The sequence below is a fragment of the Xyrauchen texanus genome, chromosome 7 (genome assembly GCF_025860055.1).
Source record: "Xyrauchen texanus isolate HMW12.3.18 chromosome 7, RBS_HiC_50CHRs, whole genome shotgun sequence".
NCBI lineage: Eukaryota > Metazoa > Chordata > Actinopteri > Cypriniformes > Catostomidae > Xyrauchen > Xyrauchen texanus.
Window position 1 is genome coordinate 13,686,635 of NC_068282.1, and position 27,937 is coordinate 13,714,571.

Below are 27,937 nucleotides of genomic sequence, written 5' to 3' on the forward strand. Positions count from 1 at the left end.
CAAAAGCTTGTACTGCTCTGATTCGAGCTACCCTACACAATCTAGGTCTGAAAAAAAGGACAGGAATTCATATGATTCATAATCATATTTCTCCAATCGCTACAATCTTCACGGTCTACAATCTAAAAATGATCAAACACAACTTTAAAGTTTAATTTTAAAGCCTTTGAAACAAGAATGAAATGCTCTGCGGCCCTCATACTTAATTTTTTATTAAATTTTTTGGTTGCATATAGGCCTAGTTATAATGGGCATGGTCGGGTACAATGCACGATAAACTAAGGTTCAAGGAGCAGTTTTTACAAAGAAACTTTTTATTTTGGAATCTTTCCATTTTAGTATTGTTAAAGTTTTCTGCACTTGTTCACATTATTCACTAATGCATTCAGTGCTAGTGAACAAGTGTGACAAACTCACAACGTAAACACTACTATTACAGACACAACATTTACATGATTCAGATCTGTGCACCTCTATAAAAACTTTGACCACACATACTGTATCCCTCTTATGCAACCCTCAAAAAAATATTTATCTGCCAATGTAGAGCCCTTCTTCAGCTTATAAATATGTAGTCAGCTGTTTTTAAATGACAGCCACCTTGGGCGAGCCACACAGCATGCTGTGATTGTTTGTGACATGAGAGAAGGGCTTATGGAATTCAGTGATATCCTTTTTGTGAGCCAGTTTAGTCTCCAGAAAGCCTCTGGCACAATAATATTATTTAAATAAATTTTTTATCACATCTTGGCTGTAAACATCTTGGCTGTGATGCTCAAAAGGTAAAAAGTTATATTCAAAATATCAACATTTTCCACTATATATTTTTAAATATGAAGGACACCTTGAGTGAGTTCCTAGGTTTGATTTAGCTCAGTTTATAAGCAAAGGTTTTTTTGCATGCTCTCAGTTAGTCTGTGATGGTCACCCCCGTCTGCCGCCAAACGTGCTGGCACATCAACTGCCTAGAGTTGTTGAGTGTATTCTTTACTCTGCGGAGGTTTTTCCCACTGGTTCAGGGCAAACACATCTTGATCAGATCAGACAGCACCGTGTGGTGGCGGACGCGCTATCACGACAACGCTTGCCCAGTGGAGAGTGGAGGCTTTACCCCCAGTCGGTCCAGCTGATTTGGGAACGGTTCGGCAAGGCTCAGGTAGACCTGTTCGCCTCCCGAGAGACCTCCCACTGCCCGCTCTGGTATGCCCGAACAGAGGCTACCCTCGGGGCAGAAGCACTGGCCCACGGGGCTGCGCAAGTATGCATTTCCCCCAGTGAGCCTTCTTGCACAGGTGCTGTGCAAGGTCAGGGAGGATGAGGAACAAGTCACTCTAGTGGCTCCCTATTGGCCCACCCGGGCTTGGTTCTCGGACCTAATACTCCTCGCGACAGACCCTCCCTGGAAAATTCCCCTGAGGAAAGACCTACTTTCTCAGGGACGGGGCACGCTCTGGCATCCACACCCAGACCTCTGGAACCTCCAGATCTGGCCCCTGGACGGGACGCAGAAGATCTAGCTAATCTACCACCTGCTTTCGTAGACACGATCAACCAAGACAGAGCCCTTTCTACCAGGCAACTTTACACCCTAAAGTGGTGCTTGTTTGCAAATTGGTGTTATTCTCGGGCTGAAGACCCACAAAGGTGCACAGTCAGGTCAGTGCTCTCATTTCTGCAGGAGAGGTTGGAGGGAAGGCTAACCCCGTCCACCTTGAAGGTGTATGTAGCTGCTATCGCAGCCCACCACGACGCAGTAGACGGCAAGTCTTTGGGTAAGCATGACTTAATCATCAAGTTCCTAAGAGGCGCCCAGAGGTTAAATCCCTCCCGGCCAAGCCTGTTCCCCTCCTGGGATCTCTCAGTGGTCCTCTCGGGCCTTAAGAAACCCCCCTTCGAGCCGCTAGAATCAGTTGGACTCAGGGCCCTCTCCTTAAAGGCGGCCCTGCTGATCACGCTCGCCTCCATCAAGAGGGTCGGGGACCTGCAAGCTTTCTCTGTCAGCGACACTTGCCTGGAGTTCAGTCCGGCAGACACACATGTGATCCTAAGACCGCGGCCGGCTATGTGCCCAAGGTTCCTACCACACACTTCAGAGACCAGGTAGTGAACCTGAAAGCGCTGCCCCGGGAGGAAGCAGACCCAGCCCCTTCGTTGCTGTGTCCGGTACGTGCTTTGCGTACCTACTTGGACCGCACACAGAGCTTTAGATGTTCTGAGCAGCTCTTTGTCTGCTTTGGTGGACAGCAGAAAGGGAACTCTGTCTCCAAACAGAGGCTCTCCCACTGGGTGATGGACACCATTTCATTGGCCTATCGCAACCCCGGCCGTGCCCCCCCTTGCGGGTCCGAGCACACTCAGCAAGGAGTGTTGCGTCCTCATTGGCACTGGCCAGAGGCACCTCCCTGGCAGACATATGCAGAGCAGCGGGTAGGGCAGCACTTAATAAAAATGCGAGATTTTACAATCTCAGAGAAGAGTCAGTTTCGTCCTGTGTTTTCTCAGGTCCGAGCCAGTAGAACTCGGTAACACGCTGACGGACGGACCGGGTGGATCGCTTGCACCTAGCGCCCTTTCCCTCAGTTGAGGTAAAACCGTGCGCTTTTTCTCCCAGGAGATCCCACTCATTCGGCTCCCTGGATGACTCCTCCCTAGCCCTCGGAGTTCGCAATTCAGCGGAGGAATTCGCTGACCCAATCCACTGCGGGTACTCAATCTACACTGTACTGGAGTAGGTGCTTCACAGGTCAGGTCCCTAAAGTGGACTTCCCCCCTGTGTGTATTTTCCGCTGTACGGTCCCCTCACGAGTGGACACGCGTCTCTCTTAGGCAGTTCCCACTGCCCCCCGGTCGCCGTGTCTGTAGCAACTCCTCCCTCCAAAGAGGCCGGATCTAACACTGCGGCACTTCCCACATGTGACCTAAAAGCCCACGTGGTGTATATCGCCACTTTTATCTCCCCCTCTCTGGGCAGGTGTGGTCTCCACAGGGTCTTTTCCCCCTGAAAAAATAGGAAACTAGGTAAGACCCCCTTCCCACGATAAGGGCCCCAGCCGTTTTGCTCTATGCGAGAAACATAGAGAGAAAAGAGGCCCGGCTAGGCTCATGATAATACCCATTCCCAGGTTGGCAAGCGTCGCCTTGTTCCCCTGCCTAGGGTAACTATAAGGATTCCGACTACTTTATGGGGCATTGGGGAAGGGTACGTTCAATCTGATACAGCTGGTCGTTTTGGCACGTCAAGTACCTGCCCGCTCCTGTGTCAGCAGTACAAGTACACGGCTCAGCCCATGGCGTGATTTAAATTGGACCCCTAGTGTCACTTCTTCGACATAACGTCGAAGTAAGCGACAGACGGGGAATGTATGTAACCTATGTTCCCTGATGGAGGGAACGAGACGTTGTGTCCTCCAGGCCAAGTCGCTGAGAAAAATCCTGAATCCCTGCCTTTATACCCGTATGTCCGGGGCGGGACATGCAAATTCTGTCCGCCAACGTCTCATTGGCATTTTTTCATAGATCAGAGGTATAGTCGGCACTCAAGAGAGACCCCCAGTGTCGCTTCTTCGACACAACGTCTCGTTCCCTCCATCAGGATACATACGTAATCTAGACATTTTGTTTTATGGACATTTACCATGGTAATACCAGGTTTTTTGGGCCTATCTCATGGCAATACAATGTTATTTTTTTGGACATGTTCCATGGTAATCATGATTTTTGGCGGGATATGTACCATGGCAATATCATGTTTTGGGACATGTACTGTACCATGGTAATATCACGTTTTTTGGACATGTCTCTTGGTCATACCATTTATATTTATTTTTTTACATGCAACATGATAATACCATATTTTTAGGCATGTCTCATGGTAATACCATGTTTTTTGGACATGGACCATGCTAAAACCATATTTTTGGACATGTTCGATGATAATACCATCTTATTAGGACATATACCATTATACCAATGTGTTATTTCTTTTCATATACCATGATAATACCATGTTTTTTAGACATGTACCATGGCAATACCATGAACCTTTGAACAAACTTGGATTACCATGTATATACCATGGTACGTGAATATGGTATTCATGCAGCACCACAGTAGCTACATGTCAAAGAACAATGGTATTTCCATCTCACAACATCACTGTGCCATTGTACCTCTACGGTATGTTTTTTTAAGTTATATGTGTGTAATCCGAGCAGGCTATTGGCTTGGCGTATTAGAGTACAAGAACACATTCACATTTCAACAAATGATTATGTGCTGAAGACAATAAATGTGCATATGCAGTAAGCGTATGCATAGATAAATGTGACAAGTGTGTATCATTGTCTTTTTTTTCCTTTGAGGAGACACAAGAGATCTAAAGATCTGTAATCCTATGCTAAGAAGTGAAAAACTGATATCAGTGTTGAATAAAAAAAACACCCACGCTAAGTATGAGTGGGGTTCAAAATCCCTTCACACTTTGCTTCATTATGGCAACACATGCCATAAAACACACCCATACAAAATACACTTACTCACAGCCTGCCACAATACTCATTCAAACTTTTTTTTTATGTGCCAAGCTCGATGCAGCTTTATCAAAGAGCTTTTAATCCAGTCTGCAGTGGCTTGCCCAAGCTTATCTCCTGGCGGAAAAGCAGGGGAAGGAATCAAAAAGCCAAATCAAAGAACCGAATAGTGGAACAAAAAATGGGGGCACACGCGCCACTTCAAATGCATTTCCGCCTTTTAAACGAGCTTCAATGCACTGCAATGTTGATTTGCACATCTTTTGCTGCCCCAACCCCCACCCCACCACCAACACCCCCCAATCCACAATCATGCAGAATGAGGCCGCCAATGATTTCTCCCAGCTGTAGCCCCTGAGAGTGCAGGTGAATAGCGAGAGGAGAGAACTTTGTGGTGATTGTGACCCAATTAATCTTATGTTATTAGACACATATTAGGCTCTGAGTAGAGTGTGTGTTAGACCAGTATTGAACTTTTCATTTGGACAGAGGTTTAATGTCTAAGTCAGAGAGATCTACTTTCCCAACACGCACAAAGCCAAGGGCTTTGGCACACTCTCCAAGAGGATTGGCAGTGAGTGAATGAAGGCCAGAGGTGGAAGGCAGGTGCTGCCGTGCGATGAGATGATTGCAGCAGGATTGTACTGCAGGGCAGTTTAATTTTAGGCTTCTGTCCAACAGGCTGCAGCAAATGATGTCTGTTTGTTGCAAGACCTACACCAGAACAGCATCTTGACTTAAAATAAAAATTTAAAATATGAAAATGGGCCGAATGAGCTGCGATAAGCTAAAATGAGCCGCTGCATTATACAGAACGGACCACAATAGGGCGCTGCGATATGCAGAAAAGGCCCACGAGTCCAGCCCTTATCACTAGCATCACCAAATGGAACAGCAAAAATATTGACTTTCAAACAGGTTTTCTGAACACTCTCACTCTCATTGGTGATCAAACAGACTGCCCTGCCCCAAACTCATGTCATTGGTTGTGCCAATGATGCTTTGTCATGTTGGTCAGGATAATCACACAAACAAAAGTAACATACTTCAGCTTTAACACACATTAACATTAACATTACTGCACAGCTTTTTGAAATACTTGATTCTCACTGGTCAATTGAGGGTCTCTCAAAAATATTTTTGTACAATCACTGCTAAAATATATAAGTGGCCAAGCAATTTCCTACATAGATGTGCTAGTTTCATGTCTTCTGTATCGCTCTGTGTCTTTCTTCACACATAATAAAATAATTTCAAGTCAAACCAATATTTCATATGCATTTATTTATTCATGTGAGAAATATCTGTATAATAAAGGAGGTCATATCACCTTCACGCCAGGGTGAACTCTGTCAGGGTTTATTAATTAAAAATAAAATAACTCATAGTAGACAATAAAATGATGCATTAAATGCAACCCTAACTCCATTTCTCGGCTGATCAAACAAAATAATGCATCTAATATTGTCATTATTAACAATAAGGTTTAACATCCTTCTTAACCACCTATAATATACCTATGCATTATATGTTACTAATTTTTAACATTTACATTTATGCATTTGGCAGATGCTTTTATCCAAAGCGACTTACAGTGCACTTATTACAGGGACAATTCCCCCGGAGCAACCTGGAGTTAAGTGTGTTGTTCAAGGACGCAATGGTGATGACCATGGGGATCGAACCAGTGACCTTCTGATTAACAGATATGTGCTTTAGCCCACTACGCCACCACCACTCCACACTTTAACATCATATAATGCATAGCTACTAAGGTTATGCTTATAGAAAGACCTGGAATATGATGTTACATTTTTTAAAGATGATTATAGCATTGCTCAAAGAGAAAACTAGCAGGTGGGCACTGATTTACCATGATGCCTTATGCATGAAATCCATGCATAACTTATGGAAATCTGTATTAACTCCCATATTAATGAGATTATGAATTAATACTGAGGGAATAAATGCCAGGTTGCCATGATCAGCATGTGTAAAATACTCAAGGCAAATTATATATGGCTTAAAGGGGTTAAAGGTTTAATAATCAGACCATACTGAGACGCATAAGATCTCTGTAGATTAATATTGATAAAATGAAAAGGAATATGCTTTAAGACACAGGTCAGTCGTATTGGCTTTCATGTCAGTGCAATCAAACCGCACAAAGGACTGTTTGCTTTCACCTTACAAAGGGCACACTATTAGAATGCATCCTCTCCAAGGTGTATTTTCCTATCTTTATGAATCTGAGAGGGTTATGACCTTTTCCATCAGCCTAGCTACCTTGCAAAATAAAAATGCAGAAGCACTGCTCCTCATTCATTTATACTTCAGAGGTAACCTACAGCAGTCTTAATGCATTGAGACAGTGCAGAACTACAGAGCAGGTTGGATTAGTATTCAGGCACTGTGTTTGTTGCAAGTCTCAGCAGTAAGGTGCATCAAATAAGACTGCAGTAACAACACATGCAGACCTGGGAATGAGGCAAGATAAGTGAATGAAACAAGGTGGAAATAAAGCTCAAAGTGTGCAAACACACACTCGCATGCACACAGACTTTAGGTTGTGACCGAAAGACTTCAAAAGCATGGTCGATAAGTCTGCTTTGTGGAGATAGGGAGAGGTATTTAATGGCTTGACAAACACGCACACACATACACACAAATGGTCATTAATGCCTCTATTGTAGACACACCCTTATCTCCTCTAGACATGTTATGGTCTGTATATAAGAGCATAAGCATTGGAGATAGCTGATCCTTTTTTATGTAGGGACTTTTCCACCTAAAAGAGAGAACTAAGCAAATGGGTATTCAGTCTTTTTTTATAAGGGATACTTCTCTGCTGACTTTTAGCTCACATTTGAATCTTGCAAGACCTGTAAATCCAAATATTCTACAGATGATATCTGACAATGAAAAATGTTAATAATGGAAATAGGAAGGAAATACCATAGATGCATTGGCATTGTCAAAGATTCAACTAGTAAAACATGCCACTAGCAACGCCAAGGTCATGGGTTTGGTTCCCAGGGAAAAGGCATACTGATTATTCATACCTTGAATGCACTATAAACCATTTCAGATAAAACGTCTGCCAAAGGAATATCCAGTTGTATGCTGGGGTGCTCAGACGTCCATAGCAAGAGATCTACTTTTTCATATGATATTATAATAAGATGTACCAAATATGGCAAAAAATCTATTACAAAGATATTCGATCACAACTCAAGGGACAAACAAGAATCAATGGGGTTTGATGTTATTTATGTGTGGCCATAAGTGCTGTAACTAATGATTATTTTAATCTAATTTGAAAGAAAATCTAGTGATTATTAGATCGATTATCCGACTATTCGGGCGATTATTGCAACGATTAATCATTAGCTCCTCAGCTTGTGCCTCGAGAAATATTTTTGTTATTGAGAGTTTTTGTTTTGTTTTCCCATTTAAAAATATTTGTAAAAAATCCTTAAAACAAGATACATTTACCTGAGATGCAAAATATTAGATACTTAGCATTCTTTTAGGGAATTATTCTTTAATTTAAGTGTATTTTGTATAAAAGTGTATTTTTTTCACTTGTTTATACTTCTGAAAGTGAGGTAAAGACAAAATAAACTTATATTTAAGTTACAATTAACACAATGTTATATTTTCTTGAATATAAAATTGTAATAGATCAGTTTTAAACTCTTTTGCATTGTTTTTCACACGACGACACAGAGAAATGCCAGTTTCGGAGATTGTTCTTTTTACATGAACGGTTTCCGTATTATTTGAAATTTACTAGAGGATGCATTTAAGGTATAGCTCAGGTGTGTATCTTTTATAGATGTTTTGACATGTAAGATTTGCTCCAGTGGATTGCCAGCTCCACTTTATTTCATCTGCTTTTGTATTTACTTATTTTGTATTTTATATAATTCCCTCATACGTTCCGATCTAATTCACGTAAAGCTTTTTGGAAATTGTGGAGTGAGTCTGGACTGTGAGCCGTGTCTTCACACTCTCCTCTATCATACACTCAAGCTAAAGTGCAGCTCTCATCATTAGAGTTTCATATGATCTCATTGCGTTAAATGATACCATGGACTATTCGACAAAGAAAACATTTTGTTGACAATTGTTTATTGTCGACATTGTCGATAATGTTGACTAATCGTTTCAGCCCTAGTCACCATATTTTATGTATAGAGTTAATTAATTATTTTATTTGATGTAGTTTGAGAGAGTATAACAGCTACATTTTCTGTCTGTTTATTATTCATTATTAAGGAATTCTTTGCCATCATCAAGAGACTCTGAATATGATGCGCAAGTAACATGGACTACTTCAATGACAATTTTGGGTGTTTTTAAGTTTACAGTGTGACACCGTTCACTGCTATTGCATGAAAATCATGACCACACCGCATTTAAAATATGTCCTTTTATGTACTGTAGAAGAAAGAAAGCTGGGTATGGGTTTAGAGCGACATGAGGGTGAGTAAATGATGACAGAATTTTCATTTTAGGGTGAAATATCCATGGGATAGATCATTAAGATAAAAATTGCATTTACAGTGTCTTTAAATTTTTATTTGTTTGTGTCTGCTCAAGTGCAAGTATGTCTGCGTTTGTGTCTTAGCATGAGTCATGTGGTGAGGTGATGAGGCTTGCTTCAACAAAACTAAACTCAAAAGCTGACAAATTTTCAGAGAAGAGAAAAAAGGAGGAAGAAAAAAATTGGAAAATGATGAAAGAAACTAAATAGAACCACAGAGCCGCTACATAAACAACTACAGAGAATGACAAGGCCAGACACAGTGTCAAGAGAGCAGCAGCCATTGGCGCTACTGGTCCTCATTGTTGTCTGCAGTAATGGTGCAGTAAGACTGGCTGAAGAAGCAAGCAACAGATGCCCCCTCCTCCACCAGCTGCTATTAATTAAACCAGCTGATCCAGCTGCAACACACTCACAAAACACATACAGTGGGGTCAAAAAGATTTTTTTTAAATTATTATTAAACCAGGAAAGAAAAGCAAATAAAGTTATAAGAAAAGTTTAAGAAAGAAATAAAGTTTAAAGAAATATTATCATTAATATTACAGAATCTGCACTATTTCTAGGTCACTAGACAAATGTGAGCACATTTGTCACATTGACCATGTTAAATCTATACAAAAAGGTCAGATTTCTTTGTTTCCACTGAAGCACACAGGATGCTATTTGGATGCTATTCTAAAATCACGCTGGGATAACTTGGAACATCAGGTTTTGCACACTTCCCTGTCAGTAAAGTTCATACCAGCTCGAGTTCATGCTGTCATTTAAGCAAAAAGGGCGAAATATTAAATACTAGAAATTCATGTAAATTTTTTTGTTCAACCTTTCACTCAGATTTTTATTCTGAACATATCATTTGTAAAAGGAAAATTAAATAAATTAGAAACATGCAAAAGAGAAGAATTTTCAGTGGATACTTTTGAACCCTGTATATTCATGATGCAACTAAAAATGTTCTATGATCTCAACAACATACATACGCACTTCCATTCAAACATGTGCCAAATGTTTTCACCTCTTGAAAACTATATATACTCTTTTTCTGTCCTCATCCTAGAAGTGGATGGAATCTATTTAAAGTTGTCAGTATGAGTCTATGAACCAATCAAAGCTAGCATTCATAAGATCCATCATTCTTCACAGCTTACTGTGAACAAATGAAGTCTTGTAAGCAGTAAGATGTTTTACTGCACTCTTAATCTATTGTTGGCTTGATGCCACTGCAGCCAAGAATCAGAATCTGATGCAGATCATGTATGCAGGCAGAGACAGTATAAGGAGGAGATGGACCACTTGTAGAAAAATGAAAGAGTAACGCTTAAGTCATTTATTGCAAATAGATTCAATCCTCTGGTCAAGGATCTGCGTCATCTTATTGCTCAAGAACATGCCACAAAATATTGTAATTTTTTTTGGCTTGATTTTAGCTAACACAGCTAAAATTTTAAGACCATTTCTGTCAGTTTTTTGTGTTATTGAATCATATGCTCATCAAACAGTGGAAACAGAGAAGTCTGCCTTTCACCATTGTAGATGGGAGCTAGGGCTGGGTATTGGAACAGATTTCCAGTTTCAATTCGATTCCGATTCACAAGCTCTTGATCCGATTCAGATATTGATTTGATTCGATATAGATTCATATCGGTATATTTCAGTTCCCCGTCTGTCGCTCTCTTCGACGTTGTGTCGGAGAAGTGACACTAGGGGTCTCTATTGAGCACCGAATATATCTCTGATCTATGAAAAAAGGGCAATGAGAAGTTGGCAGCCAGTATTTGCATACCCCTCCCCCGGACATACGGGTATAAAGGCGAGGAAATCCTAGAGTTCATGGGTGTGCATGAGTTCATGGTTGTGCATGGTTGTACCCCCCTCGGACCACCCGTCCCCTGGCACGCTCGTTGACTCCCGTCCATGCTCGAGGCAACAGCGGCTCGCCTCACAGCCAGCTCGCCTATCCTCTAGAGCTCGAAGCAGATGAGCTCGCCGCTGCATCGGAGAGCACGGCGTCTGACGTGGATGACTCCCTTGGGTTGCCTCCTTCGGGACAGCACGCCCAAGCTGAGGCTGACGCTCAGATGTCTGACATGCTTTCCCGGGCCGCCGCCAGCGTGGGCTTGGACTGGAACCCCCCGTCCTCCCACAGCCATCGCGGTTGGATGACTGGTTCCTGGGGCCGCTCACGGCCTCCTCCTTTCCCTTAACTCTCTTTACATATATGTTTATTGTATAATTGCATAATTTTTACTGTTTACAAGTATTTACACTGATTTGTTGAACATGTGCTAAAATTGGTACTGTCTCTTTAACAAAATCTGTAAAGAGTGTCTGTAGATGAGTGCATGTTAACGAGTTGTTGTTCAAATTTTTTGAACAACAACTGACTGTAGAGAACAGAAAAGTTATTAAAAGTGACATTATTCAAATACAAATGGGTTGCGTGGATCTCGTCTTTGGACAAACTTTACACAAAACAAATTTTACACGCTTTAAATGCTGGGTCTCACAGCTGAATACTCATTACCATGCTACACAATTACTGGTGAGTGAAATGTAAAGATTTACCAGTCAATTGCAAAATATACACATTTTTGTTGCATCGTATGATATTTGGATTTAAGAATCGATATCGAATATCAAATGAAGATTACTATGCATAAGAAAATCTATATTTTTACCCTACCCTGATAGGAGTGGTAGCCTACTTAAATGCCTATAACCTATATCGAAAATATCTGCCTGACGGCACTGTGAAGATAGCCACCAAGTGGACTGACTTGCCTAAAGGGACTTCGGTTGTATTGGTTTCAAGAGGTATTGGTCTAGGAATTAGTATTGCAGAATGAACTGTCCATCTTGGAGAAGCACAAAGCAAAATTAGTTTTCTTTTTGAGGTCAAACTTAATCAAAAGGAGGCATTTACAGTACATTTCAATTAACAGCAAAATATAACCTCCTTATGCCTATGGGTCTTTAACAGTTTCTTAAAAGTTTGTAGAGTAAAGAAAGTGAGGAACAACCCCAAAGTGAAGGACAATTCCTTTCAGCAGCAGAGAGAGAGAGAGAGAGAGAGAGAGAGAGAGAGAGAGAGATTTGAAATTCACCAGCAGCTATTTCTGCTCTGATAGCATGAGTACCATGACAAAGGGGTGAAACACACTCAAACGCATATTCCAGTTCAGGTTTTTACTTGGCCTGCCAACAATATGATAGAGAGGTTTTTTTTAGCAATATTTATATACATTTCTTAAAACATTACTGATTTATAATTGTCAATACATTCTAACAGATGCCTCCAAGACTATCACAAGTTAGCCATCTATAGATAATGTTACCTTGGTTAAATCTTATATAAATAAGCTGGATTCAACTGCAATTCAAATGTTTAAGTTTGCAAGGTAGAAAAACGTATGTACATGATCGAGGAACATAGGATTTAGTAAAAACACAGTACTGGCAGCCAGGGACATTTCTAGGCATAGGCGAACTAGACGGTCACTTAGGGCTTCACCAGCTGGGGGTGGGGGGTGAAACAAATGACCAGCAACCCATGTTTTATACTGTGTTTTAACCAGCCATAGGAGGCAGTAAAAACACAGTACTTGCATTCAAGGCCGTTTCTAGGCATAGGTGAACTAGATGTTCACTGAGGGCGCCACCAGCTTTTACACCGTTTTACACCTGTATGTCCAAACCAGCCGCAACGCTGTGACCCGCAATAGAAGTTATCTTTTCCATATTAATCCATATTAAAGAGTTTTTGTCATAATTAGCTGCAACAAGCGATAAGCGACAGGACATTTTATTATTGGAAATGTTTCTATTTCTGCAAAGTCACACAGCCTAAAATCCTTTTTAGAAATATACATTAAAGCCAGTATCTTACTAGCTGGTTCAAAAAAACTTGATTTTGGCCGAGAGTGTCACACACCTAACAAATGTTGTGCTTGAGGTCTTGCTCTCTTCAGTTGGAGATCTGTCTCACAAACAAATACATAGCAATTCAGAATTGTGGAGACATACCGGCTGGCTCCCTCTGACTTGCTCTCTGCTTCCCTGTCACATGGAGATATATAACAACTGGAGTACCGCGTAAACATAAACAATGGACTGAATTTGGATGCGATTCATAAAGTAACTTTGCCTTGTGTATGTGTCTTAAAGTGTATTTCCAGACGCAGCTTCAGTGAAAAAAACAATTACGCTCAATAAACAGACTGTTCCGACTTCTGATTTTATTGTAATTTATCATAGTTTAAGTATCTAAATATCACGTATTTATTGTATATTGAAATAATATAAATTCAAAATAATTGACAGCTAAAGAATGCAAGTGTTGGGTGATGATTGCCATGACTAAAGGTTGTGGTTTGGGGTTCCGGACCATCATTATTATTGAGCCCTACTTGCACACAGACGTATAAATAAGCCTCACCTTGGGCCGCGAATCTTTGATGAGAACCTCTCGGCCAGTTTCTCCAGACTGCGAGAATACTCCAGCTGAATCTCTGCCTTGCGTCGGAAAAACTCTTGAAGGTCCTGCAGCAACTGTATCCGAGCATCTGACTGCTGCTCCAGACACTTAAACTGCTCGACCAGCTGATTCCGGATCTCTAAAAACAAGGTAGACAACATTAGATTGACTCACAGCACAATTCTTAATATGTAAATATAGGAAACTAGTTTATTTCTTATTCACATTTTTTTTCCACAGATACGCAGGATCCATGAGTTTCGATGGATTCAGCCAATACATTTTTTCAGTATATATTCATTTAGAAAAATTAGTACAATATAAATGCTATGTTTGTTGCTACTTTATCAAAATTTCAACATGGAGGTGGTCATTTTAGAAATGATTATACAAGGACATAGATAACTCAGCATAAGGCAGTATGACATGTTTTGTCTGTTTTTCAGCAAACTATTGATTACGTGGATTAGGTAGCGGCTAGGCATTATCAGGGTTAACAAGCGGAAAAAAACAACTCTTCTATTGGCAACCATTTACCAACAATTTGTGCACGATAATACATCTCCAGACACTAATACTACTTAGAATAGGTAAAAAAATAGGTAACAACAAACAGGTTAACCTGTTGGCATCAATGTTTCTTGTCTACAACTGCAAGACAGCAAAATGTTGCTAAGGTTATCACTCGAGTTTGGGAGTGGCTCTTGAATTCTGTACACAAATGAAAAGATCATTTAGGGGACTCATTCCCGCATTTAAATGCAGTTGCAGTCACTCCCAAAACTCTACACTGTGTATGTGACAAATAGTCCAGAGAATATATCCATCCAAATCAGAAAGAAGGAAAGAAAGACAATCTACCACTTTCAATTTGTATGCAAATTGGTCAAATAAACCCTTACAAAAGTCGAGAGTTCTGGCAAACTTCCTTCCATTATTTTTACATGCAAATGAGTTTGCGGCAAACTATTCATTGTCTCCAAAGGTTTTCTGCAGGTTCACATTCTGCAGTTTTTGATACCGGTGAAGAGCTTCTGGCAAACATTTGCAGCGTATCGCAAGCTCATTTGTATGTGAAAGTTTGTCAGAACTCTAGATTTTTTGTAAGGGAAAAGGGAGACCGTTCATAAATATTTTGCCCACTAAGTCAACCCAGTGCTTTGTCCTGTAACAGAAAATAGATGAGAGTGAAATCCATGCCTTGTTTTGTCATTATGTAAGCCTTAGGCTACTGCTATGTTCAGAAACTATCAATGTGCAAGGATGCTGAGATCTTGGCTAAACACTTACGAGCTCTTGTTTGCAAAGGTTATCCATCAAGTCATGGTACATTTTACCTTTGCGCGGGCGAAACACAGTCACTCAATGGTAAATCCGCATGATTGTGAATTCTGTGAAATTGATTTCTGGTGCTTCCCCTCGTGATTATCGTGTGGAGCTCAAGTTTGGTTAACTTTGACAGGCGAATTAACAATGTTGACCAGTAGGAAGTTGCTTGGTATGGCAGTGACCTCTGTGTGGGCGGCGTTTCTAATGGGACCAATATTGCTGTTAAAAAATTTAAGAACAAACAATGGCCTTTTCACAGAAAAATCAATGACTTTGGTTCAAGGTAGTTTTTAAGAAAGGTTTCTTGCAACAAACAGGTGACAAGCTGTTCTCTCTGTGAGAAAAGAGAAAAGTGTGAATTCTTCTAGCACGACAGCAAGGTACATGTTACTGGTACAGTAAGTCATGTCCCTTGTGCAGGCTGTTTCTACGGTGTTAAAGCAAAGCTTCTTTCATGTGTCATTTCAAAGGGACCTCTATTGCTTCAAAGACTGCCTTTGAGAGACTGTGCCATTATGTGCATTCCCTGTACTAAGGTTAACAGAACAATTAGACAACAGAAATGTAGCTTGACAAAGTAAATCAAGCCTGACGTTGAGAAAAATTTGAATAATGTTTAACATTGTTATTTCGACAAAATCAAACAAAACATTTGGTTACATAGCATTCCTCAAAAAAAAAGGAAATCCACTCCCATGTTGATTTACTTAGCAGTCTGTTATTGGATAAAGCTGCTTGGGTTGAAAATTCATTGCCAACATGGAGAAACACCTATACCCTAAACCTGTCAAGATTGTTTACTGTAAAACAGCTGCTTTCTGCAACAGTGGTCCTAGGCTGGAGTGTTGGGATAAAAAAATGGGTTACTGGTCTGTTCTGGCTTGTGGAGAGCAGTGAAAAAACAAATCTAAATGAAAATAACAAAATGCAACTACCATATAATGGCGTATAGTTAGGATACCTTATTAAATTCACTTATTAAAAGGAGCAGAAATGCTTCCCAAATCTCATTAGGCAATGTGTCCCTTCAAAATCTATGGTATTATATATGGTAAATTCTTCTGTCAAATATGGCTATGGCTAATACAATATTTGGTCCAGTGTTTGTTTCATGTGTTGGCTGGTAAACTAGCACTTTCCTATTCAGTGTTCATTATGATGGGCCTATGCAGTTTATAATCTTAATAAATGTAATATTGTATGTATATATTAATAAAAGTTTTATTTTAAGGTAAAAAAAAAAAAATTACTTTTGTAAAATGTTTGTGCCCTGTTGGGTTGCCACTGGTTTTTAAAATGACAGCCTACTTCATCCACAAGTTATAGATTGTGGATATAACATGTTATAGCTAAGATTTATTGCAAAAAAACTAGTGCTGTCAATTGATTAAAATACTTTTTTAATAGATACAAATTTATTTTTCATAGTTAATTACAGATTTCAAAAGTGCTTAAATTTGACTATTTATACTTCTTTTCCTGTCAGAATGCATTAGTTCCTTCTTTGGAAAGACAACCATATGTAACAATTATGTTTTATTAACATTTTCCAAACAAAGTATTCCACAGTATAAAGATAGAAATTTACTAATATAAGCACCAGTTCAAGTAACATTAAACATTTCCAAAAGTCTAAGTGGGAAGTTGACTAAATGACAGAACTAGTCCCCATAGTTTGAGTATTCAATGCAATGGGAATTAAATCTCTTAAACTCTCATCATCCACAATATTAATCTGGACTAGTAATCTGGCATACCGGGCATTTTTCCGGTGGGCTGACGCACTTTGGGGACGATCAGGGGCAGGCTTGCCATCGAGAGAACCGAGCGGGCCGGTTAGTCGGCCGCGGAATGTGCCGAATGGTCCGCGACAAGCTAAAATGAGCTGCCGCATTATGCAGAACGGACCACAAAACGGCGCCACAATATGCAGGTAAGGACAGCGAACACGGAAAAATATGAAGTGCAATTAAAATGTGTGTTGTTCATTTTCTCCATCACAGGCTACAGGTCAGGTATTTTGTTGCCCAGTAAAATACATCACTTATTGTGGGTAGATGCGAGTTTAATGTTGGTGCTTTATTACCTTTCATCCCAGGACCCAGTTTAGCTGCTTTGGAAGGGTAATGACTTTGGATGTGTGTGAATAAATCAGTTTTGTTCCCTCCTAGGGCTGGGCGATATGCAAGAAATATGTTCACGATATTTTTATAATAAAATAAAAAAAATATCACAATATCCAATTACATCGCCAACCCCAAGTTGAGGGATTGATGAATATACTTGCTTTAGTAAATTTGCATTGAAAATTAAATCTTAAACCAAAGACATTTCTAAATTCAAACTGCACTGAAAAAGAAGGAAAATTTAAATACAGATGTATAGGCTTCAGTTGAAGTCAGAAATGTACATACATCTTAGCCAAATACATTTAAACACAGTTTTTCAATTCAATTCCTGACATTTAATTGTAGAAAACATTCCCTGTCTTAGGTCAGTTAGGAGCACTACTTTATTTTAAGAACGTGAAATGCCAGAATAAATGATTTCATCACATTCCCAGTGGGTCAGAAGTTTACATGCAATTTGTTAGTATTTGGTAGCATTGCCTTTAAATTGCTTAACTTTGGTCAAAGTTTTTGGTAGCCTTCCACAAGTTTCTCACAAAAAGTTGCTGGAATTTTGTCCCATTCCTCCTGACAGAACTGGTGTAAATGTGTCAGGTTTATATGCCTCCTTGCTCGCACACTTTTTCAGTTCTGCCAACAAATTGTCAAATCAAATTGAGGGCAGGGCTTTGTGATGGCCACACCAATACCTTGAATTTGTTGTCCTTAAGCCATTTTGCCACAACTTTGGAGGTATGCTTGGGGTCATTGTCCATTTGGAAGACCCATTTGTGACTGAGATTTAACTTCATGGCTGATGTCTTGAGATGTTGCTTCAATATATCCACATCATTTTCCTTCTTCATGATGCCAAATATTTTGTAAAGTGCACCAGTACCTCTTGCAGTAAAGCACCCTCATAATATGATGCTGCCACCCTCATGCTTCACGGTTGGGATGGTGTTCATCGGCTTGCGAGCCTCACCCTTTTTCCACCAAACATAACGATGATCATTATAGCCAAAATGTTCAATATTTGTTTCATCAGACCAGAGGATATTTCTCCAAAAAGTAAGATCTTTGTCCCCATGTGCACTTGCAACCTGTAGTCTTGATTTTTATGGTGGTTTTGGAGCAGTGGATTCTTCCTTGCTGAGCAGCCTTTCAGGTTATGTCGGTATAGGACTCGTTTTACTGTGGATATAGATACTTGCCTACCTGTTTCCTCCAGCATCTTCACAAGGTCCTTTTGCTGTTGTTCTGGGATTGATTTGCACTTTTCGCAACAAAATGATGTTCATTTCCAGGAGACCAAATGCGTCTAATTCCTGAACGATGGGTGAGTGGTCCCATGGTGTTTATACTTGCATACTATTGTTTGTACAAAGGGTTTCCTGCAGCACTTTGAAACTAAGGCGGCCGCCTAAGCAACACACGCCTGCCGCCTTAACTACGTCGTCAAAAAATATATATGAGCGATATTCGCCATGTTACTCTGTCCTGTTTTCTCCCTTTCCATCTTTAAATATGTGATAAGCCTTTGTGTTCGCTTAAGTCTTGTTACCAGCGCGTTCTTCCGCAGCAGCGCCGAGCATGTGTGTGTGTGTTCATCTGAGCCTCATTGGTCTGTCACTGCTCGTCAATGTCAGAATATTTGAGATGACCAATCAAATCAAAGTAGGCGGGCTTTATGTTCACAGCGCGAATTTTAGCAGAGCGACTCGACAGTAAAGGAGCGACTCGACGCGCTTCAGTTTACGGTCGGTCAAGTGCGAGATAAGATTAAGTTGCTAAACTAAACATTTGCTATTTGACAGTTTTTTTAGGTCATAAATGTTAAACGAATCACAAAAATAATCAGGCAAATTAATAAACTTTTGTCTATTTTCGCCATTTTGAACTGAAAATAGACCACTATGTGACGTGACTGATGTAATGTAGCCTAATAATTAATTTTCTGTCATTGTGAGGGGACAAGACACATTAACCAGAGTACCCGCAGGATCTTAAAAGCATTGAAAAATAATCTAAAATTAAGGCCTTAAAAGCCTTGGATTTGGTATACAAAGTCTTGGATTTCGTTACAAAGGTATTTTTGCCTTTACTAGGATTAAGTTCATACCATAACAAAATTAACTGTTACTAATGCAGGCTAATTAAAAATTCATGCAACGTTGAGTGCATCCCGCACTCCACGTCATAGCAGAAAGCGCGAAAGCGTGCACACCGTTACAATGGTTACTAGGCAAGTGAATTGCAGAACAAGATAGTAGCCAAGCGTAGTTTGTCGTCTGAAGTGGGAACGTTTCAATTTAATGCCAGAATTCAATAATTTAAACCCCAAATCAGAGCTTTTCTGTTAAAAGAACATGTTTTCTACCCGGTACGTCTATTAGATGTAATGTTATTACCTTGACAAACTAATACATCATTAAAAAGATATGACTCAAGTTTCAGTATTTGTCTTAATTTGTGTCAGGAGTTATGCAAACAGCGCGTCAGACATGCGCAGCTTTTCTTTCATCTGTTCTTAAAAATATAACAATGTGTGTTTCTTCAAGCGTGTGTCTGTGTGTCTAACAGCATTTCTTGTGTCATTCCGAATTGGAGACGACTTACAGTTACCCTCCATGCACATTATATTCGCTACCTGCAATTAAACATCTTCTGTCAGTGCGTGTACTTCGCTGCATGTGTAATTTGATACATTGAAAGCCACACGTTCCATACCAATGTATAATTTAGGTTCATTTATCATGGGTCGCAAACTCTTCATTAGGCAACTATTCTTTACTTAAGGCTATTCTATTCGTTAGGCAATTGTATTGCTATTGCAAGTTCCATTCATAATGTTTCCCCTTTTACCCGGTATAAATTTTCACACTGGTGTTGTCCCTTATACAGAGTAAAACCAGTAGCACAGTACACCGAGGCAACCCTAATACACACTAATGTAAATTATTGATTGTTTCTCACATTCATATGTGCTCGTACATTGGGGGAATCCTGGAGTTTTCAGTAAGAGGGAAACCCCACTATTGCAGCAAAATTTCGCTGCAGGTCATGATAGAAAGTTAAGGAAACAAACACAGCAGTAACTCTGGAATAACTGGAAATAAAGCGAAGCAATGGAGAATAAAATAGCGAAGTCTTCCTTGGATGCCATATTTGTTATTTACACAAGCATCTTGTGGAAATGACGTGGCTGTGGAGAAAGCTGCTTACTGACCGAGTTGCATGTTCATGGGATTAAAGAGTACGCCTTACAACTTCATCTGAATAAGAACCAGTTCTCGGTTCCCAGCACAACAGACTTCAACAAAACTTCTGTTTTCCCCAGAATGTTTTTCATTCTTTCTCTCTACTTCTTCATTTTAAAAGTATTTTCTCAGCAAGCATTTGGTGACAAAACAAGAGAGCCTGGAGTAATGCCCCAGAAACATCTGACACCGCTTAGCATGAATGGCAGGCAGACTTTTTTGAAAATGCTCTCATAAAGGAGTGGGTTTAAAACCTGTAGCAGTGCTCGAGTTGACAGCCGAGACTGGAAAAATAGGTCATGTTGTAAGTAAACCTCTCATAGAGACCCTGAGCAATCCCAGAATTATTCAGAAGAAAGAGGATTCCAAGCGAGCTGCGATCACTCTGAGGCTTCAGTAAATGTCTGGAAATCATAACGGCTCTCATACTCTCAGTCTCTGAGGAGGAATGTTTTGAATTTTGGCCTAAATTCCCTTCAGCTGCTGTATAACTCTGTGAACTGGTTACATTCGTATCACGAAATTCCTTAAAGTAGGATCTCTCCAGAATCGCCTCATCTAGTGAGACCAAATCTAATCATAACCACTGCATATGCATAGACTCAGCAAATAGCTAACTGATTACATCATGCAAGGTTGATGGAACCCCAAATTACACATTAAAAACAATCACACAAGTCGAGACAATCTTATATTGAAGAAAAATAAATAGTCTGCCTCTCATATTAGCAAGACATGATCACAAAGCCATCACAAAAAATAAGAAATGATGAATACCCATTATAGCACAGACGAAATGCAGGAGTACAGCCTAAATGAAGAGTCAAAAATACACAAAAGACCATCTAATTAAATGGGCCACATACTTAACCTTTAATGTAAGATTTTCCAACAGATAACATCTTTCATTAAGCGATCTAGCATTCTACTTCAACTTTGGGTCATTTTGTTCAAGGCAACTGGGGACTAGAAACAGAGGATTAGAGAGCTTCCACAACAAAAAAAAATTAAAAATATATATATTTTCCGGATGTTGTCAATAAGGGTTGGTCAATAGTCAACCTTTCCTCCATTGTATATCATTCTTAACCCAATGTTGCAGGACCAGTTTAAAGTGCATGTTTAGTGGTTTGTTTAAATACCTAACCCTATGTATGAGTATGAGCAAGAGTAAGAATGAGCAATAGTAATAGTGAGGCTTGCTATATCAAGCACCACTAATTATTTCTCTGTTTCTTCTTACTTGTCCATCTGAAGTACAACACCATCTAACAAAAAACACACAGTTTCGACAAGTAACTTTTAGTAAGCTAAAACTCTTCCAAGCAGCATTTGCACAATAATTCATTCAATTCACTTATTTATAATGGTGACTTTGGATTCAGGATTTGTTCAAGCCAAATAAATCAATACCAAATGGTTCCACCATGTAATAAGCACTACAGAATACCAGTGAAGCAGACTTCATATGACACTGAAAGCTCTCAGTTCATTGGTCTTTGTATGTATAATGCATTCATATACCCAGAAAACTCTGAAGACAGTAACTGTCTTTATATCTCTCCACATCTTTCCACCAATGGATTTGTTTATATTATTAGCACGGATTAAAGAGTGTATCTTTATATTGTGGATGCAACTCATCCTTTAAGTCTAATACTCATTAAACACAGTAACAATCCTCTTCAAATGCACAGTGACTCAGACATTACTGTCAGTACTGCAACAGTGCTGGAAAAGGGAGAGAGTGTTTGTTATAAGGGAGATAATGTAACGATTGTGACTCTGGAAACCGAGGCAAGATTAATCATTGCAACACGCTTTTTCTACTAAATAAAAACAAAGCTGGCTGTACACAGTGTTCATTCGTTCCTTAAAAAACATAATTTAAAATTACTCCGCCTTCATACCTGATATTAAAAGCACTCAAAGTGGAGTGCACTGACGACTTGGAAAACTGTGTTGATTATTACTTCAACATGCCGCAAGTGTGCCACACACACACTTCTCTTTTCTCAATCTCTACCCATTCCCAACCATTGAATTTAAATGTTATTGTCTTTCCTGTTATTAATTTTTTTTGTTGTCTATTTTATTCTCTTTTTTTCCTCCACACCAACAGTATTGTACTATTACTAAAGAGCTACCTTTCTGCTCAATATGCAACCACACATACTATACTGACATGCATATTAAGAAAACAGATATTGCATCTGAATATAGTTGTGCAATATAACCATAATTGTTTTAGAAAATATCACTATACTGTATGTCACAATATGACTGAAATGTGTTATTTTATTGGTTTATTCATTTATTTAATTTTATAAACATTTTCCTATGCGTACAATATATTTTGTATCATGGAACATCCATGGTATTCGCTCACAGATTAAAAGAGATAAAGTTCTGAATCATTCAATAAAATTAAAAGCAGAAATCTGCATTTTACAAGAAATCCGCCTTTCAAAATAAGATAAACAACACCTTATATCTCCATATTTCACTAAAGCCATCTCTTCTACCTTTAATACAAGGCATAGTGGAGTATCTCTTTTATTCCATAAGAGACTTTCTTTCACTCTTAACAACAGACTCTGAAGGATCATAAGCCTTTTGACCATTCACAAGCAACCATTTACAGTGGTTAATTGATATAGTCCTATCAATGATGATCCCTCATTCTTCCACTCACTTTTCACACAAATATTCAATTCATCCACCATCTCAACAGTAAAAGTCGTCGAGATTTCAATACAGTCTTGGATCCGATTTTATACTGTAAGTTAGGAAATTTAAGACACTCTCAATCATCAACAATAATAAAACAATATATGGAAGATTTAGGTTTTAAAGACAACTGGAGAATTAAGAATATGATGGCTAGAGAATACTCTTCTCACCTCTGCATAAATAATTTTCACAAATTGACTTTTTCTTGTCTAGTAAATCTAGTATTCAAAATATAATTAATACTAAAATGCACTCTACAATAATGTGATCACGCATCAATATCCCAACATTTCCAGATTGACTCTCTTTCCTTGAAATCCTCCTCCACATGGCGTTTCAACACTTTACTGCTGGAAAATCCTAATTTTGACAAATTCATCAGGGAAGAATGGGCATTCTATCTTGAAGATAACAAACCCCCTAATATTCAGCAACCCTACTTTGGGAGACATGGAAGGCGATAATTTGAGGCAAAATGATTTATTATTCCTCCTTTAAGAAAAAATTATGTAAACTTGAACACAAGTTAGAGAAAAAATGAAAGAATGAACAGACATATATGCAAATAACCTGGAGCAGAACACATGTAATGGCTTACAAAAATTAAAATTTCAGCTTGACACACAATTTATGTCAGCTCATACCAGTCTGACCATTCTTCGTTGACTGCCACTAACTGGATAATTATTTGTTTTTGGCACCATTCTGAGTTAACACAAGATACTGTAGTGCTTAAAATCCCAAGAGATCAGCAGTTCATACAGTATACTTTGTATGTATATGTACTTATATATATATATATATATATATAAAATGTAAAATCAAAGGGACTGGTAAAATTAGGCATTCACCAATCACTGTGGCTGATGGGCAAAACATTTTAGATAATGGTTCCACATAAGAAAGAAAGTCATATGGGTTTGAACAAAAATCACAAAAATCAAACAAATGATCACCACCATGATCAGGCCACAAACTCAGGCACTACCACAGCTATGCTGCTTTATCAAAGGAGACCTTTACACAGAATGGGGAGATATGGCAAGCAGAGAATATTTCACATTGGCCTTGAGACAATACATCATTATTCTCATCTCTTTCTCAAAGAGAGCTGAATATCTATGCCACAAGACAATACCATGTCTGAGGTCAAATTTAAGTTCAACAGAGTCTTCTCTTTTATGAGAGATCTTTTGTGTGAGCAGCATATGTGAGCCCATGAAGCAGAATCAGGCCAATATGACCCTCAAACTTGAACAAAAAAGACGATAAAAAAAATATATATATATATTATCTCATTTAAAGCTCAGGTTTGGAGACAACATTTAACGCTGCAGGCTTTAAGGTGATAAACAAAGATTGTTGTATATTTGCGTCAGCCTTAAAGTTAACCCAAAAAACGTTCATTATAAAAAAATTACATCATTTTATTAAAGATACAATTATAATTATCTTATAATTTACTCAATTTGATCCAAAATCAGATATGACCGAAATCTTTATCTTTATTCACAAAGTATCTTGACATCTAGCTCGATTGGAACACAGAGAAGGCTTCAAGACGATGATTCCTTGACGCTGTATGCAGCTCCCAGGTCCTCAATCCCGGTATCATTATACATCAGACATTGCATTCTCATTTTCTAGTGTTTATCATCATAGCAATTCAAAGATGGCAAAAGAGGAAGCTGGGACTGGCTTGACAAACACGGAGACATTTAATAATCACTTTTCAGTGTGTAACAAAACACAAACTGCTTTTCAGCCAGCTACGTCTGAACTTAAAAAGACACATACAGACAGGCTTTGTGCATCTCTCTCTCTCTGCCGCTGTCTCCTCTCCTTAAATACTCCCGCCGCCCCTAACTGGAACGCAAGACTGGTGTGGCACACAGGTGGACCTCATTCATCACTTATCTCTAGACGCCACTCGGCCCCGCCCTGCTCGCCACAATGGTCAACCTTCTGGCAACAGAAGTTTTTTTCTTTTTTTTTAACTCAACCCGCAACTATCGTTTTAACTTGAGTCTGATTTTCAAAATAGCATAACTGGGCATGAAAACCACAAAACCTGGCGAGCCTATGTCTGTTTTGAGTACAGCGCTGCATGCATGAATCCAGCGTGTGAAAGTGTGTGAATAAGCTTCTCTCTTGAACGTGCCAAAGAGACTGCGTATGTCAAGATTTATAGTGAATAAGGACTTCAATTTTGGTCTGTTTCTCATCCAAAGCAATTATATCCCTTTAGATAAAACCATTCGAGTTGTAAGGATTATTTTTATGCTGCCATTATGTCCTTTTTGGAGCTTGAAAGTTTTGGATCAAATTGACTTGTATTGTATGGATCCAAACAAATCATACATCCTTCAAAATAATTTGTTTGAGTTCAGTAGAAGAAAGAAAGTCATAAGAGTTTGAGACGACATAAAGATGAGTAAATGATAAGAGAATTATCCCTTTAATTACAATTACTGTGCTGGTACCATAGTACAGTGATGGTTTTATATGGTAATACATGGTACTTTGACAAAAAACATGGTACTGTTTGATTATCACAATCATATATTATGGTATTTATATACACTGTCAGAACAAAAGTGCAACATTTTTACCTTTAGGGGTACAATGGCTTGTCACTGGGGCAGTACCCTCAAAGGTACATCCGTGTACCATTAAAAGTGAGTACATTTTCATACCCTTACAGCTTGATTTCTTTTAAGAGGTAAATATGTACCCCTGGTGACAAACCTGGACCTCAGTGATATGGTACTATAATGTACCCTTGGAAAGTACCTTATGTACCTTACAAATGGCAAAGTTGTCCTCAATAATCTATTAATCACATTTATTTAATAACATGAATCATTCAATAATTTCAAATTTCTCACATTTTTGTTCACAATGTCACAAAACTAACACTTTAAACATCTCAGAATCAAAATGTGTTATATATATATTTATATTTATATATTTTATATTTATACATTTTATTTTTACCATTTTGCTTTAAAAATATTACTTCAAATTTCATTTTAACTTAAGTACCCTTTAATACTCACCCAAAAATACATTTTAGGAACACAATGGCAGTTGATAATACCTCACTTTAAATCTTGCAAAATGAACAAGTGAATACAGAAACCACTTCAGAGGAGCTTCTCATTTCAGGTTGTTTCTCACAAAAAAAAAAGATGCCTTGAAATTAGACGCAAAAGACAAATGGACTGCTTATATAACATCTTTTGGGTCCTCCAAGCTTTAAATTGAGGCTCTATTCACTGACATTGCAACGAAAGGGTGGACTGTGATATTCTTTAAAAAGAAAAAGAAAGTCATACAGATATGAAACATCATGAGGGTGAGTAAAATATGACTTTTATTTACATTTTCCGGTGTTAATAGTGTCTTTGGAACACAGGATGTCTTTGAATGATTCTTTACTCATATCTTTACAACAGCACATTGCAGGAAATTAGCATATTTTTCATATAGGGTGAAAGGTCATATTAAAAAAGAAAGTATGCACTGAAGGTTGCAGTTACCCGCCTCTTCTTATTCCCTTACACACCATCCATTTGATCAGGACTTGAACCATCCTGATGAAAGCCATTTTCATATGGTGTATCAGCAACATACTGCAAGAGGAAAACATAATGTTAGAACAGTATTAAAACCATGCAACATCTGCAAAAACAACTTTCCAAGCTTTACTAAATTTGCTATGACAGAACTTAGAGTATTACATCATTCTGATGAAACAAAAACGTTTGACAATATTTACTACACATATAATCAGCGGTAGTACCACAGTAAATACCTGGAAGATCTTCTGCACGCATCTCCTCTCTTGCTTCATTATATATTTTGGCCAAAGGAATTTTTCTTGGTGCATGCTCATGCACAAGACTAGTGAAGCCCTCCTTGAAGCACTAGAACGTTGATGAATGGATTTGGTCAATTTCATCACATAACTGAAAAAAAAATTATAGTACTGGAAAGTTAATCATACACATTAACTTAATATTAAAGTGGTCACAATAGTCATAGAAATAGTTCACCCAAAAATGTAAATGATGTCCTAACTCTCCCTTATGTCGCTCCAAACCTGTATATCTTTATTTTCTGTGGAACACAAAAGGTGAATGTTTGAAATCTTCATAGTGTTTATTGGCCATAATGTAAGTGGATAGTGACTTAAAAAAGCTAAAAAGTACAAAATACAATACAAACATAGAAAATGTAATCAATGCTATATACCAAGTTTGTTCACAGGATGCAATGAGAACCAGTGAGGTTCAGTGCTTTATTGCTTTAGTTTGAGAGTAAATTAACTATTTAAATTATGTTCAGATCATATCACCACAGAAACTTGGAATACATTGCACCCTTTATTCCAAATACTTTACTGTGGTTTATGTCCCGCCAGAAATTCACCTTTTCTTTTACAAAGAAGAAAAGAGTCATGTTGGTTTGAAATTACATTAGGGTGAGTAAAAGACAAAATTGTACTTTTTGGGTAAACTAATCAACAAATTTTCAGGACTATAAAAATATTTAAATGCCCAAGTTACCAAAAAATTCTGTGGCCCTCTCATTTTCATGTCCCCATGGTCTTTACAATGTAGTTCTAACCTACATGCTCCACATTAATTCATAATTGACATTAAATTATCTGTGATATTACTTACACTGGAGAGTTTTTATCCACCAGTTATTCAATCTTCCATTTCCCTTCTATGCCATGAAATAGCTTGCTGCATCCGGTCTTTAACAACCAAGGTGTTAAAGGTAGCATCTCACCATACAGTACATGCTAAATATTTTCATGTCCCTCAAAGTTGCATCCTCATCAATGACAGCAAACTCCTGTTGAAGCCAAAAAAAAGTGCAGAGGGAAATATTTGTTCTCCAATCTGAACTTATATTTTGCAACCACTCCAAGTTACTCTTCA

General features: G+C 38.6%; 1 protein-coding gene across 1 annotated transcript in view; it reads right to left on the reverse strand.

The window, feature by feature from the left end:
- The window catches only part of LOC127646225 (SLIT-ROBO Rho GTPase-activating protein 3), a 161,303-nt gene that overhangs the window by 110,758 nt on the left and 22,608 nt on the right, over positions 1 to 27,937 (reverse strand). Inside the window, exon 2 of the mRNA XM_052129728.1 lies at positions 13,517 to 13,694. Coding sequence (XP_051985688.1) covers positions 13,517 to 13,694 — 178 coding nt within the window. The remainder of the gene's footprint in view (positions 1 to 13,516; positions 13,695 to 27,937) is intronic.